The 14,135-nt window shown below is 46.7% G+C and overlaps 1 protein-coding gene across 1 annotated transcript; it reads left to right on the top strand.

Moving 5' to 3' along the window:
* The first annotated feature begins 1,414 nt into the window (after positions 1-1,414).
* On the top strand, positions 1,415-13,404 carry pcare2 (photoreceptor cilium actin regulator 2). The gene is given in 3 exon segments (XM_085433510.1): positions 1,415-4,085; positions 4,088-4,109; positions 13,347-13,404. Coding segments are annotated over 3 exon segments (2,751 nt in total).
* The last annotated feature ends 731 nt before the right edge of the window (positions 13,405-14,135 follow it).

Below are 14,135 nucleotides of genomic sequence, written 5' to 3' on the forward strand. Positions count from 1 at the left end.
TTGTGAAATCTTTGCTTTGTTAACTTGGTTTTCATTTGTGATTTGAAGCTACATGAATAGCCCCCTTCCCCTTTTATATTTTTAATTATTTTCTATGCAGCATTACTCAGAGACTGAAAACCTTTTAAAAGAAAACACAAAGATTTTGAAAGACGGTTGTTTAAACATCCAATCAAAATCTCCTGTTAAAAAATTGTTCCAAACTGAAAGTACAGGTGATGTTCAAGATGGGACTAGTGACCTCCTGAAGCTTCTAGATGGAGGGAGCAAGAAGATTACACTTGCAATCCAACTCTTACAAATAGCCTAGTCTACTTAGCTAGCACAACACACACCTTATGCTTATAATAGAAGGGAAGATGGGTGATTGTAATGTACTATAACGGTCCTGAGCCTCACACAAAAAAGCTTGCCATCCAACTCAAGATGGGACAAGGATCTAGTTTACATGGAGATATACATAATGCCACTCCTCACTCTTCTAAATATGCTTTCCAAAACCTAGTCTTTTAATGTCGTAGTCCCACAGAGTTGTTTCACAAAGGGATTGACATGTTCTTTATGTCCTAAATGTATTTACACTTGGCACATGTGTTGCCAGCTTGGAATAATTAAAAAAAGATGAACAGTTTGACTGTTACTATATATTCATTGTGATTGCTTTAGAAGGGTAAAGCTAAACTTTTTTGTGTACCAAACATTTGAGTATTAAGTGAACTTACACTGCAAAATATCAGTAAACAACCTAAAAACCTATACAAGGATACTTGAAGATACATAAATATAACCTTTTCAAGATACGATGAACTCGGAGAATGTGGTTTCATAGATTTTTGTAAGTCATTGTATTGCAAACCATTTAAATCTAATTTTTTTCCTACAACTATTGCTAAAATGTCCTGTGGCCTGACATTGAAGGTCTCAGGTAAACAGAGCTTTTGCATGCAAACCTTGCCAGTGGGTGCGGCTAAAAACACCACCTGACAAGTTTGTCTCTGGTTAATCTGATGAGCTTAAAGTCTTAAATGGAAATGCCCGAGTGTGTACGTGTGAACAGGCCTGTGTGTTTTTATTGATGCACTTAACACAGCCATCTGTGCAAGCTGGCTAAGGGAGAGAGAGGGCAGAACCAATCCGTATTCCCAAACGGTCTTATGCATACCACGTTAGTAGCCACCTCATCAACAGGTTATAGGTATCTTTGCTGCACTGTTTGAGCATAAATTTGGAGAGAATGCCTGAAATGACTGAGGAACTAGAAGTTATCTAGCACATACTGGACAGACAACAAAAGTCGAAGCTGAAGGACTCCAGATAACTTTGCCTTCAAGACCGCCAGACTCCTGGATTTACAATTTTATTTCCTGGCCTGACTTGTTTTTCCTTGAATCCTTAAATCACTTTGAATGCAACAATGGGCTGTTCTCCATCTAAAGGAAAGTTATTTTCAAAGCCAGAAGGATCTCCAAAAGCTTCTCTGGGTGAAGTACCACAGGATGTTAATAATTGTAGACCTGTAGAAGTTGAGAATACATGTTTGAAAACCGAAGTGACCGAAAATGAACTTCCACTTCCGAATGAAGGATTTCATAGCGAAGAGACTGAATTATTTCCATTGGTCTCTGATGCAAAGACTGTACCAAATCTGCAGGACACTGATGAAACAGAAGTAAACACGATGCCCCAAGAAATAATCACCGATGTGGAACAAACCAAAGGAATTAAAAAGACAGCAAAGCAAAAAAGAAGTAAAGGCAAGAAAAGGTCTTTTGAGAATCACAGGAAGTTCTGTCATGTACAGACAAAGGTGGACTTCCCACCTCACATGCTGAGAGCTCACCAGGCAGCCTATAACTTTCTGAACCCAAACATTTCCAAATATGAAACTCTTTTGGGTCTACTAGATCAGGCTGCCCAGACACAGCTGTCCCTCCAGCCCATGATGTCTGCTTTAGTATTGCGCTTTGAGGAGATCAACCAAGCACTAGAGGATATGGCTGATGAGGGGGAGCTGATGTTGAAGGAGCATGGTGAATACATGACCTTACCTTCTGGGATGATTTGCTCAGCTAACCCTAGAATGAATACAACATGTCAAACCGATCCACCTCCAGATCTTTTACAGCAACTACTCCAACAGTCAACTGAAAAGATGAAGTTAGTGGGAGGATCAGTCCAGGCACTAGGTGACACTACACTTGAGGAGGCAGTGGAATATTTTTCTTCTGTCTATAAACTGCTAAATAAGAAGCTGCAGACGAAGCAGACGGCAGAGAAGAGGCTTTTTCAAGTGATCGCACAAGTAGAAAGGGCAGCCATGAGGAAGTTCAACTCAGAAGATTCAACACTGCATAGTGAGGATAGTGGTATCGGAGGAGAAAATGAGAGTCTGACGGGTTCTGAAAGGCATCGCCGGCATCGTGGCAGTGCTGGATCTGAAAGTTGGGGGTCTGGAGTCAACATTCGGAGTACATTTGATAGTCTCCCCAGTAATTCGACCAACCTTGGAGACCATAATGAAGATGAGGATGAGGATGAGGATGATTATGATGACGATGATAAAGAGAATGAAGAGGAGGAAAGTGATACACGAGGAAGGAAGAGGTCAAACTCTTCCCCACCTGATCCCAGTCAGGCCATTCATTATATGTTCACAAATTACAATCGAGATCAGCAGGCAACAGTCAAACAACCGCTGATTGATCCTGTTATTGCAAAGCCTGAACACCTTTCATTAACTACGTGTGGAATGACAGAATTACAAAACAGCCAGTGGGTCTTGGATGATAGAATAAAAATGATGGCTGAAATACAAGGAAACAAGGAATTACCAAGACCTCATTGCAAGCTGGATAGAGCTGAAGTAAGACGGCATTCATTAAATGGATTGTCAGGTTCACACAAAGGCGTTGTGAGACCAAATAAGACAAATTGTTCTGTAACAATCTTAGCAAACCAACCACCAAAACGCCACTCTGTCAGAAGGTTAATTCATACCTTTAGCAAAGTAGCTGATGGGAGACCTGAGCAGAGTCTCACTAATATTCCACCTCATAACAGGATGCCCAGGAAAAGTGGCTTACTTCAGTTATCTGACGCAGTAAATGACAAGGAAAGTTCAGTCAACAGTGGCAACAACAACAACAGCTGGCCTGATAGCAAGGACGAGCTGGATATGGACAACCTACCACCGCCCCCCCCAGAAGTTCTGATGGACAATTCCTTTCAGAGTACTCAGGTCCTAGCAGGAACTGAAGTGGGTTTGCAGAAACCTTTTAGTTCTCAAGTGATAAACCCCAAGATTGGAATCTTCCATCGCCTGAAGGCATCTATCCACAATGTAGAAGTGTTACCAAACCGAGCATGTATGAGGCCAAGGTCGATTGCTATCTCTCCTGCCCATCCTGTTACACAGGATGGTGTTACGGGCACTCAGGATGCAGATCAGCTGCAATCAGAAACAGATCTGAACCTGGAAATTAAGAATAATCTCTACCAAAAGGCATGTAAGATTATTCACCTGCGTGATGCAGCAGAATCTTCTGATAAGAGAAATCTTGTTGAACCAGGCATCAGGGCAACTTCTCCTCTTCAACTCACAATAGATCGGAAATATAACAGCAATGAATTTTATGAGGGTGAATTATCCTCTTGCAGTCTGACTGTGATAGCACCACCTGTATCTAGAGTCCGCCTTCCACCATCTTGTCCTAGTACATGCAAAAGATTTCCAAGTCCCCCTGTAATTAGACCTCAGTCTACATCTAGGCACTCATCTCGTCCTAGTTCTCCCAGAACAGTGACACGCTGTATAGATAACAAGACAGAAGAAATCATTCCATCTGTATCCTTTCGCGACGCACGCTCTGTTTTCTGTCAAAATGAGTTTCAAAACTTGAAGACCTGTTTGCCCCCTGAAAGGTCTGCGCTTCCCAGACAAGGGGGAGAGGTCTCCCGAGGAAGACTACTGACCAGAGCAACAGACACCTCTACTCGTCGCACCCAATCAGACCATAGGCCTAGTGGGACTCTTCATTCAGAGTTTCTAAAGGATGCCAGTTTGGCCTCTATGCAGGAGAAAAGGAGTAACCTATTGCCACAAAATACAGGTAAATATTACAAAAGATTGTTACGAGTTCAAAATTGGGGATGGAAACAAGAGAAAAAAACCACAATAACAACACTGGTCCGGTCGGGTTGAGTCAAACGATGATTTTAATGAACACACGCGTGGGAGATGGACACTGTATGCAGACAGCCTCAGATCTCAAAATGGTGGAGCATTGCTCAAACTCTTATAGCCTCTGGTGCCTCCACCTTATCATAAAAAGCCTAAACATTTACATGCTTTCTCTCACACAGCGCCTAAGCTACGACCTTGGCTCCCTGCTTATCTGCTCCTGCTGCGATGGGGCAGAAAACTCCAGCATATTCTGTTCTCTTCTAATCAGACAAATAAGACAATAACTCTCTGTGAACAGTATTTCTTATAACTCAGCAGTATAATGCATCATAAAGCAATATCCTTCATTCACAACAAGCCAGCAGTTTAATGTAATGCAAATCAGTTTAACTAATGCAATAGTTATCAGCTTCTTCTAATTCAGGAGAATAATGCAAACTAAACTACATAATAATTCACAATCTTCAATTCGGGGTATAACATGGCATAAAATAACACTACAATCCAACAAGATGAAATATGTGATTACATATTTTTAAAAATGTGCATTTCAAATTGTTTAAAAGTAGCTCACCAAATCTTTATGTCACTTCTGAGTCAATTTTGTGATCATATTAAAAAATGTAAACTACTCAACACTTAAATTACACATCATAGCCTAATGGATGAAACATTCAAACTGAAAATCTTGACTGACATACACTGTAATTTGCTGAGAACAAAATAATGTTACAGCGGTTAATTGAAACCAAAATCATCACCCCTTTGAGACCTGGGTTCAAAATCAAATCAAAAATAAAGTTAACATTTGTTGTTAAAAGTCTTCCCTTGACTTTTTTAATAGCATATATTGAAAACAAACAGATTAGTTTGACATTTGGTGACTGTTTGCTTTGAATCTACCCAGATGGTTTTTGACTCAAACAGCTGTCTTACTTTTCTCTGAATGATATCAGCATATCTGGCAATCTGAATTTCCAGATCTGATATGCAACTGATTTTTCTGTCTTTGTGTCATACTCTTGAGTCTTGATGTCTCACAATTTCTGGAAACCAGCATACTCCAGCAGTACCATACTCGGTTGCCATGAAAGGTGAACTGCAAAGCCACTGCATGTTGAAAGAGAAGCAATAGTGAAAGCAGGCAAATTCCCCACATTCTTAGCAATTATGCACCAATTGTCCACACAGTTGGTGGTGCAACTGGTTACTCTATGAGTTTCTTAGTTGAAAATAATACTGCTATGAACACTTTGCTATGCACTCTTATTTAGGCACCAGTCACACATTTGCCTAGAGAACAGTGAGCAACCATGTGGCCACTAAGGAAAAGTGTATATTCCACAGCTGGTTGGTGAATGGTTGCTGCCAGGTTACTGGCAGTTACTGGCGATTAAAACTGGTTGCAAAGAGGTATGCAGTACTGCACTGAAAACCTACATGCGAGTGTTTTGATTTCTAGCAGGTTGCTGGGGTTACCTATAGCTTGCATAGAAGACATAAACTTGTCTGCAAACACACAAACTGTCACGATCTGGTACAGGGATTCAAACGCAGAGCGGTAAGGTATCTCCAAGGTGTAGTTTATTTACAGTGCCAGTGCAATATATGTACAGTGAAGGGATCCAAAACTCCGGGGGAATCACAGGGTAACTCGCTCACGTCTTCTTCGCTCACACTCACACACGTTCCCGCAGCAGGGAGGTCGCAGGTCCCGGGGGGGGGGGAGATCTGAGGCAGACGAGAAGGCAGGTCACCAACTAATCACAAATCACGAATATGAAGCACAAGAGCTGTGAGAACACTAACGTTAGGGGTACAATCATCCAGCGATGAGAGGATCTGTGTTCCAGCCTCAAATAGTGCTCCCGGTGATGATGGGTGAGTGTTGTCAGGTGTGTGTGTGGGCCAAGGGCAGGAGCCCACAGTGAGCTCCGCCCAGGCAGAGAGGGAGAGAACAGAAACAGCAATTGTAGCCTTGTGGGGCCGACCGGGCAGGCACGGAGACCATGACAGTACCCCCCCCTCAACGGGAGCCTCCCGGTGACCCACCAGGCTTACCTGGATGCCTGCGGTGGAAGTCCCGGAGCATGGCCCCATCCAGGACAGCAGCTCGAGGCACCCAGGAGCGTTCCTCTATCCCGTAGCCCTCCCAGTCAACCAGGTACTGAAAACCCCGACCCCGGCGCCGGGAGTCCATGATGCGGGTGATATTGTAGACCAGCTGACCATCCACGAGCCGGGGGGGGCGGCGGGGCCCTGGAGGGAGGGCACAACGGGCTGGAGAGCACCGGCTTGACCTGAGACACATGGAAGACATTGTGAATGCGCATGTTGCGCGGCAGCTTGAGGTGGACAGACATAGGGTTCACAACGGCTTCCACGGGAAAAGGGCCAATAAACTGAGGAGACAGCTTCTTTGACTCAGTCCGTAGCGGCACAAAACGGGTAGCCAGCCATACCTGTTGACCGATGGTGTACACGGGGGGCGGTGTCCGGCGACGGTCAGCGAGGGTCTTGTTCCGCTCCTTAGTACGGAGTAGGGCAGCCCGAGTCGCCCGCCAGGCACGACGGCACCCGCGGAGGTGAGCCTGTACAGAAGGAACGGAGTGCTCACCTTCGATGGCCGGGAGCAAAGGCGGTTGATAGCCCAGGGACGCTTCGAAGGGAGACTTGCCCGTGGCGGAGGACGTGTGGCTGTTGTGGGCGTATTCGATCCATGGAAGCTGTTCACTCCAGGTCGATTGGTTGTGCGAAGCGACACAGCGGAGGGCAGCTTCCAGCTCCTGGTTGGCCCGCTCCGATTGCCCGTTACTCTGTGGATGGAAACCGGAAGACAGACTGACCTTGGCCCCCAGTGCGGAGCAGAACTCCCTCCAAACACGGGACGTGAATTGCGGCCCTCTATCCGAGACGATGTCCTCGGGGATCCCGTGAAGACGGAACACATGGGAGGTGAGGAGCCGGGCCGTCTCCAAGGCAGAGGGGAGCTTCGGGAGGGCGACGAAGTGTGCAGCTTTGGAGAAACGATCGATAATGGTAAGTATGGCGGTGTTACCAGCGGAGGGCGGCAGCCCCGTGACAAAGTCCAAAGAAACATGGGACCACGGTCGGGCTGGTGTAGGGAGAGGCTGCAGGAGAGACGGTGGAGGGCGGTTCGAAAGCTTATTCCGGGCGCAGGTCGAACAGGCCGCTACGTACTCCTTGGCATCCCTAGCCATAGCAGGCCACCAGAAGTAACGTCGGAGGAACGAGCAGGTGCGGAGGACCCCAGGATGGCATGAAAAGCGGGCGGTGTGAGCCCACTGGAGAACCTGAGAGCGGACGGCTGAAGGAACGAAGAGGCGACCAGGTGGACCAGTGCCAGGATCCGGTTCGGTCTCCTGCGCCTCTTGGATGAGCCCCTCGATCTCCCAGGAGATTGCTCCAATTACGCAGGCGGCCGGGAGGACAGGCTCAGGGTCCGAGTCCTCCCCAGTGATGGAGAATTGCCTGGACAGGGCGTCTGGCTTTACGTTCCGTGTTCCTGGCCTGTAGGTGATAGTGAAGTCAAAACGAGCAAAAAACAGCGCCCACCTGGCTTGCCGGGAATTGAGACGTCTAGCCGAGCGCAGGTACTCCAGATTCTTGTGATCCGTCCAGACGATGAATGGTTGTGCCGCTCTCTCCAACCAATGTCTCCACTCCTCCAGGGCCAGCTTGACGGCCAGAAGCTCCCGGTCCCCGATGTCATAGTTACACTCTGCTGGGGAGAGACGGCGAGAATAAAAGGCACACGGGTGCAGCTTACCGTCCAGCTGTTGAGACAGAACTGCCCCAACCCCGGAGTCCGACGCGTCCACCTCCACAACGAACTGCCGTGTAAGGTCCGGTTGCCGGAGTATGGGAGCAGTGGTGAACCTGTCCTTGAGCAGGGCGAAGGCTCGCTGAGCGGCAGAATCCCACTGGAAGGGAACTTTGGGAGAGGTGAGTTTAGTGAGAGGGAGAGCGATTCTGCTGAAATCGCGAATGAACCGTCTGTAAAAGTTGGCGAATCCCAAAAAACGTTGCACTTGGCGGCGATCAGGAGGAGTAGGCCATTCCACCACAGCCCGCACTTTCTCCGGATCAGTCCGCAAGTCCCCCTTCTCGATAATGTGGCCCAGAAAACTCACTGACGCCACGTGGAAATCGCACTTCTCCCCCTTCACAAAGAGCCGGTTCTCCAGAAGGCGTAGCAGGACCTGCCGGACATGGACCTTGTGCTCCTCGAGTGTCTTAGAAAAGATCAAGATGTCATCCAAGTACACAAATACACAACGGTTAACAAAATCACGAAGGACATCATTAACCATCGCCTGAAACACTGCGGGGGCGTTAGTCAGCCCAAACGGCATCACGAGATACTCAAAGTGGCCCCGATGCGTATTGAACGCGGTCTTCCACGCATCCCCCTCCCTGATGCGCACCAGGTGGTAAGCGTTGCGCAGATCCAGCTTGGTAAAGACGGTCATGCCTTGAAGCAGTTCAAAGGCGGAGGAAAGCAACGGCAAAGGGTATTTGTTCTTAACAGTGATCTGATTAAGGCCCCGAAAGTCAATACACGGCCGCAGCGAACCATCCTTCTTATCCACGAAAAAAAACCCAGCCGCGACAGGGGAAGAGGAGGGGCGAATCAACCCTGCCGCCAGCGACTCCGAGATGTAACGCTCCATAGCATCCCTCTCAGGCCGGGAGAGGCTGTACAGGCGGCTAGATGGCAGCGGAGCTCCAGGAAGAAGATCGACGGCACAATCGTACGGGCGGTGCGGGGGAAGGGACCGTGCCCGATCCTTACAAAAAACATCCCGCAGATCATGATAAACCCGCGGAACCATCGAGAGGTCCGGGGCGTCCGACGGCGAGGCCGTGGGTGGGAGCGAAACGTGGGAAGCCGCAGCCCGGAGGCAGTTCATATGGCAGGCCACACTCCAACCTAGTACGGCACCCTTCTCCCAGTCGATATGCGGGTTGTGGAGGACAAGCCAGGGGTGACCCAGAACCAGCGGAGGGAGAGGAGCCTTAAACGAAAAAAAACAAATCCTTTCTGCGTGATTGCCAGAGAGAGATAATGAAAGGAATTCAGAAACATGAGTGATGTCAGGCAGGCGCTGGCCCGACAGTGCGTGAACGCGGAGGGGGCGTGACAGAGGCTCCAAGGCGATGTTCAGTTTGGCGGCGAGTGAGGTGTCAATAAAGTTCTGCTCAGCCCCAGAGTCAATGAGAACGGAGAGAGAATGAGAAACAGTCCGAACACGCAGAGTAGCCGGCAAAAGAAGCCTGGGGAGAGGGCTTTCACTCGACAGATCGCCCACCAGCACCCTCACGATCACTGGTGAGCGCGCCCTTTTGCCAGCGTTGGGCAGGAGGAGACAGAGTGGCCTTTACGGCTGCAATAAACGCACTCACCGGAGGCAAGACGGCGCTGGCGCTCCGCGGGCGACAGCCGTGAGCGCCCAAGCTGCATGGGCTCTTCCCCATCCCCGGTGTCGGCGTCACACGACCCATGGGCTGCAGTAGGGGTCCCACAAAAGTCCAGCAGGGCATGCCCCGAACGCGCGCGTGCGCTCCGATGTGCGCGCACCTGATTGTCCACCCGCATACACAAAACCAGAAGCGCATCCAGGGAGGAAGGCAGTTCACGGAGCATTAGTTCATTCTTTATTTCCTCATTAATATTAGTGAGCAATGCACTTTTAAGGGCCTCTTCCCCCCATTTCGCCTGTTCAGCCAAGGTAGAAAAGTCAATAGAAAAATCAGCCATGCTGGGTTTACCTTGTTTAAGCGCAAGCAAGCGCTGGCCGGCGGTGGCAGTTGTGGCTTTCCTGTCAAACACACCTTTAAACTTAGTAAGAAAGTCAGAAAAGGTGATGTCCGGCTCCGCCTGAAGCGCAGCTTGAGCCCAGGTTAGAGCACGGTCCTGGAGTAACTGGACGATATAAGCGATTTTCGCACCATCAGTAGAAAAGGCTTGCGGTTGCTGGCGAAACTGAAGGGCACACTGAGTGAGGAAACCAGCACATTTATCAATCTCTCCCGTGAAAGCCCTGGGAGTGGGGAGGAATCTGTCAACGTGAACAGGTGAGGGAGCAGGTGGCGCGACACTTACTGCTGGAGCTGGCGCCTCCGACGGAGGAGCGGCGACCAGTGGAGCGGCCGGTAGCGGTGTTAGCCGGGCCACGGCCTGTGTGAGGTTCGCGAGCTCTGCTCGAAGGTGAATGAACATCTGCTCGTGGCGTGCCAGCATCGCGGCCAAAGTGGCGAGGGTGGGAGTCGAGACCGCTGGATCTGCTGAATCCATTTCCGTGGCTGGATGATTCTGTCACGATCTGGTACAGGGATTCAAACGCAGAGCGGTAAGGTATCTCCAAGGTGTAGTTTATTTAAAGTGCCAGTGCAATATATGTACAGTGAAGGGATCCAAAACTCCGGGGGAATCACAGGGTAACTCGCTCACGTCTTTTTCGCTCACACTCACACACGTTCCCGCAGCAGGGAGGTCGCAGGTCCCGGGGGGGGGGAGATCTGAGGCAGACGAGAAGGCAGGTCACCAACTAATCACAAATCACGAATATGAAGCACAAGAGCTGTGAGAACACTAACGTTAGGGGTACAATCATCCAGCGACGAGAGGATCTGTGTTCCAGCCTCAAATAGTGCTCCCGGTGATGATGGGTGAGTGTTGTCAGGTGTGTGTGTGGGCCAAGGGCAGGAGCCCACAGTGAGCTCCGCCCAGGCAGAGAGGGAGAGAACAGAAACAGCAATTGTAGCCTTGTGGGGCCGACCGGGCAGGCACGGAGACCATGACACAAACTACTTGCAAAGACCTAATAAAACTTTGAAAAGTGCTACACAAAGCAGAAGTAGAGAACCTTCAAAGTAAAAATTACGCCTTTTCAATCAATCAATCAATCAGTCAATCAATCAATCAATCAATCAAGGCTTTATTCGCCACGTGCAGGTTTCCCTGCAGTGAATTCCCAGAAGGGAACAAGCATCGAAGGCGTTTGGAAAGGGAGGGGGGATGAGTGTGTGCATGTGTATATGTATGTGTGTGCGTGCGTGCGTGTCCAGAGTTCAGCTGAGACATTGGAACAGACTAAACACAGTCGTTATCAGGGTGTGTTTGTTCGGCTCCAGCCTTGCGACCGCAGCTGGCGCTGAAAAGGTATCCGCATGAAGTGATGGTGCTTTTAACTTTTAACTTTAGTGCTAACAGCTCAGATGAATTTCAAAGCTGTTCTAACAGTCCAACACTGGTCTCTCAATCTCCCGTTGGAGAGCCGTGAGCTTCTCCATGATGTTATCAAACTTGCGCTCTGTGATGTTGTCATTCTTGTGCTCAAAGAGCCGATTCTGAGAACTCACGACCACAGTGAGCTTCCCCAAGATGTAATCCAATTTGCGCTCAGAGATGTTATTCCGAGCGAGCCCTTCCAAGATGTAATCCAGTTTGCACTCAGAGATCTTATTCTGAGTATTCACGGCAGCCGTAAGCCTTTCCAAGATCTTGTCCGTGCTGCGCTCAATGAGCCCATTTTGAGAAACTCACGCCTCTTCCCATCGTTTCAATCCCAGCGGGCAGCCTTGTGGGGGTTTGAACAGCCGGTTCTGCTTCCTTAATTCTTCGATAAGTCAGGGTCAAGCCAGCTCCGATCAGCAAGAACCCTGTTACCATGGTTCCGAATAGGTAGATATCTTCAGCACTCAGGCTCACCCAAGCCCAAACTTCTCATTGAGAAAGGGGTGTCAATTGCATTTAGGGACCAGTTGATCCAATCCATAATTCCTCTTTTAGGTTTTAGAGAACAGACTGTGAGAGAATGTTCCAGGGAAAAGTAATACAAAAAACACGAGACTAGACAAGGACACAAGAGGCTAAGCAGGGAAGCTAAGGGAGAGGATGAGAGGAGAAAAATGCAACCGCCTTCGTCAAAAGCAAGAGCAGAGAGGTGTTGGTTGCAGTCGTAAAGAAACAAAGTCCTTCATTTCAAGAGTAAACGGTGAGTGTTTGCAGACAAATTTTATCTTCAATATAAACAGTGGGGAATTGCCCAAATCTGCTAGCAGTTTTGTAAGCTATCTCACCAGCAACAGCCAGCAACCACTTGCCAACCAGTAGGGGAAGAAACATTTTCGCCCTCACAACCAGTGGATGCTAGGGCATCTCCATCCAGTATAGGCCCATGTGACTGAGGACTTAACAAATTTTTTATTGTTTATGAGAGATGTGGAGTGTATTATCACTTAAAAGCTGGAACAATAGTTTTAGTCCCCATCTTGTAGTCCCCCTCGCATGACAAATTAACTGCAGGATATATCAAAAAGAATCAAGTCTTCTAAGTCTATGAACCCCCCTAAATTAATACAACTTCAAGGAACTGAAAAGTTACATTTTTATCCTGATACAGTCTAATTAATGCCCCACTAGTCTAATTAATTTCAGGGAAAATGACTGATTCATCTTTGAAAAATCATCAGAATTTGATATCTGACAAGATAGTAGTTTTGTTAAGGAGCACCAGCCAAATGATATTTAAAATATTGTCATCGTGCACATAATCTAACTTTTAGCATTCCTGTAGTGCTCATTAAGCATTTTTATATAGATATATATATCTATAAGAATATAACAGAATATATCAAGAATATATCATTTATTGGTTAACAAGTGATTTCCATAGTAATAATTCACACATGCAACTAACTAGGAGTACTACCCCAAGATGTAGTTGAGAACTAGAAAAAGGGATTACATCAAACAACTTCATTTAAATTGTAATTTTTGATAACGTAAACTGAGTAAATGTACTTAAATACATTACAGCATTTGCTTTGTCTTAGCCTTCTTTATCCAGAACTGTGCTTGTAGAGTTTTACTTCTGAATAGATTAACATGGAGGATTTAGTCACTCTGGACACATGCAGTATAATCTTTTTCAAACAGTTTAAGTCTAATTCATACCTACAGCTCCTGTGCTCAGATATATGGTACCAACCTGCCTCTAGGAAAGACACCTAGCTTAATCCACATTGGATTAACCCTCCTGCCCTACTCCAGTTATGTAAACTCCCCAGCAAGCAAACCCAACATGATCTACTCATGCACTAAATTTACCCCCCATTATTTCTTGTTCTCTTGCAGGCTAGGAAGCCTTCCGATGACAGGAGATGATGACACCCTAAAGTCCAGCTGTGAATGACCAGGGTTTCTAAAGTAAAATATGAGTCGGGAAGAGAATAATGAAAGAAGTTGTATATTAGCAGGGACTGGGGTTTTTTTTTTTTCTCTTTTCCAGTTAGACTTTTTTTTTTTTAAAGACTGCAGTAATACATGTAATTAAGGATTAAAGCATTTTTCTACTTTATACTGAACCCTGAGTGATAAACCTCAAATAGTTTTAAAGATACATGTATTATATGTGTTTTGTTAAAACAACTATACTTTTAAATCCCTCACAATCAGGGAGTTGTTTTGGGGTTCAATATCAAAATAATGTAATTTACATGATCATTAAATGTACTCATTTGTTGTTGTTTTTTTAAATAAATGGATTCAATGTTGTGTTTGGGTGATTTAATGATGTTTTCTATATCTAAATAAAATAGGAGAATCAAAACCAAATTCATCTTTCAAAAAGAAATCTTAAGGGAAAGTCGAAAAGGACTGATATCCTGTTTTGCAAATAAAGAGCAATATGTCAAGATGACTTGCCTGTGTACACCAAGCTACACATACAGTTGTGGGCAGATGTTTACATTCACCCATGACGGGCATAAATGTCATGGAAATTTGGGGCTTTAAATTATATCTTTAAACTGTTCTTTTTTCAGGTTGGAATGAATGGAATTATTTTGGATCTTCTGTAATCCACACAGGGTCGAAATCATACATATAGCATGGATACATACATAAATATATGTATGCATACAT

This window comes from Copadichromis virginalis, linkage group LG15, assembly GCF_057382275.1.
Source record: "Copadichromis virginalis isolate Kocher_CV1m ecotype Utaka linkage group LG15, C_Virginalis_male_GT1.1, whole genome shotgun sequence".
NCBI classification, from domain to species: Eukaryota; Metazoa; Chordata; class Actinopteri; order Cichliformes; family Cichlidae; genus Copadichromis; species Copadichromis virginalis.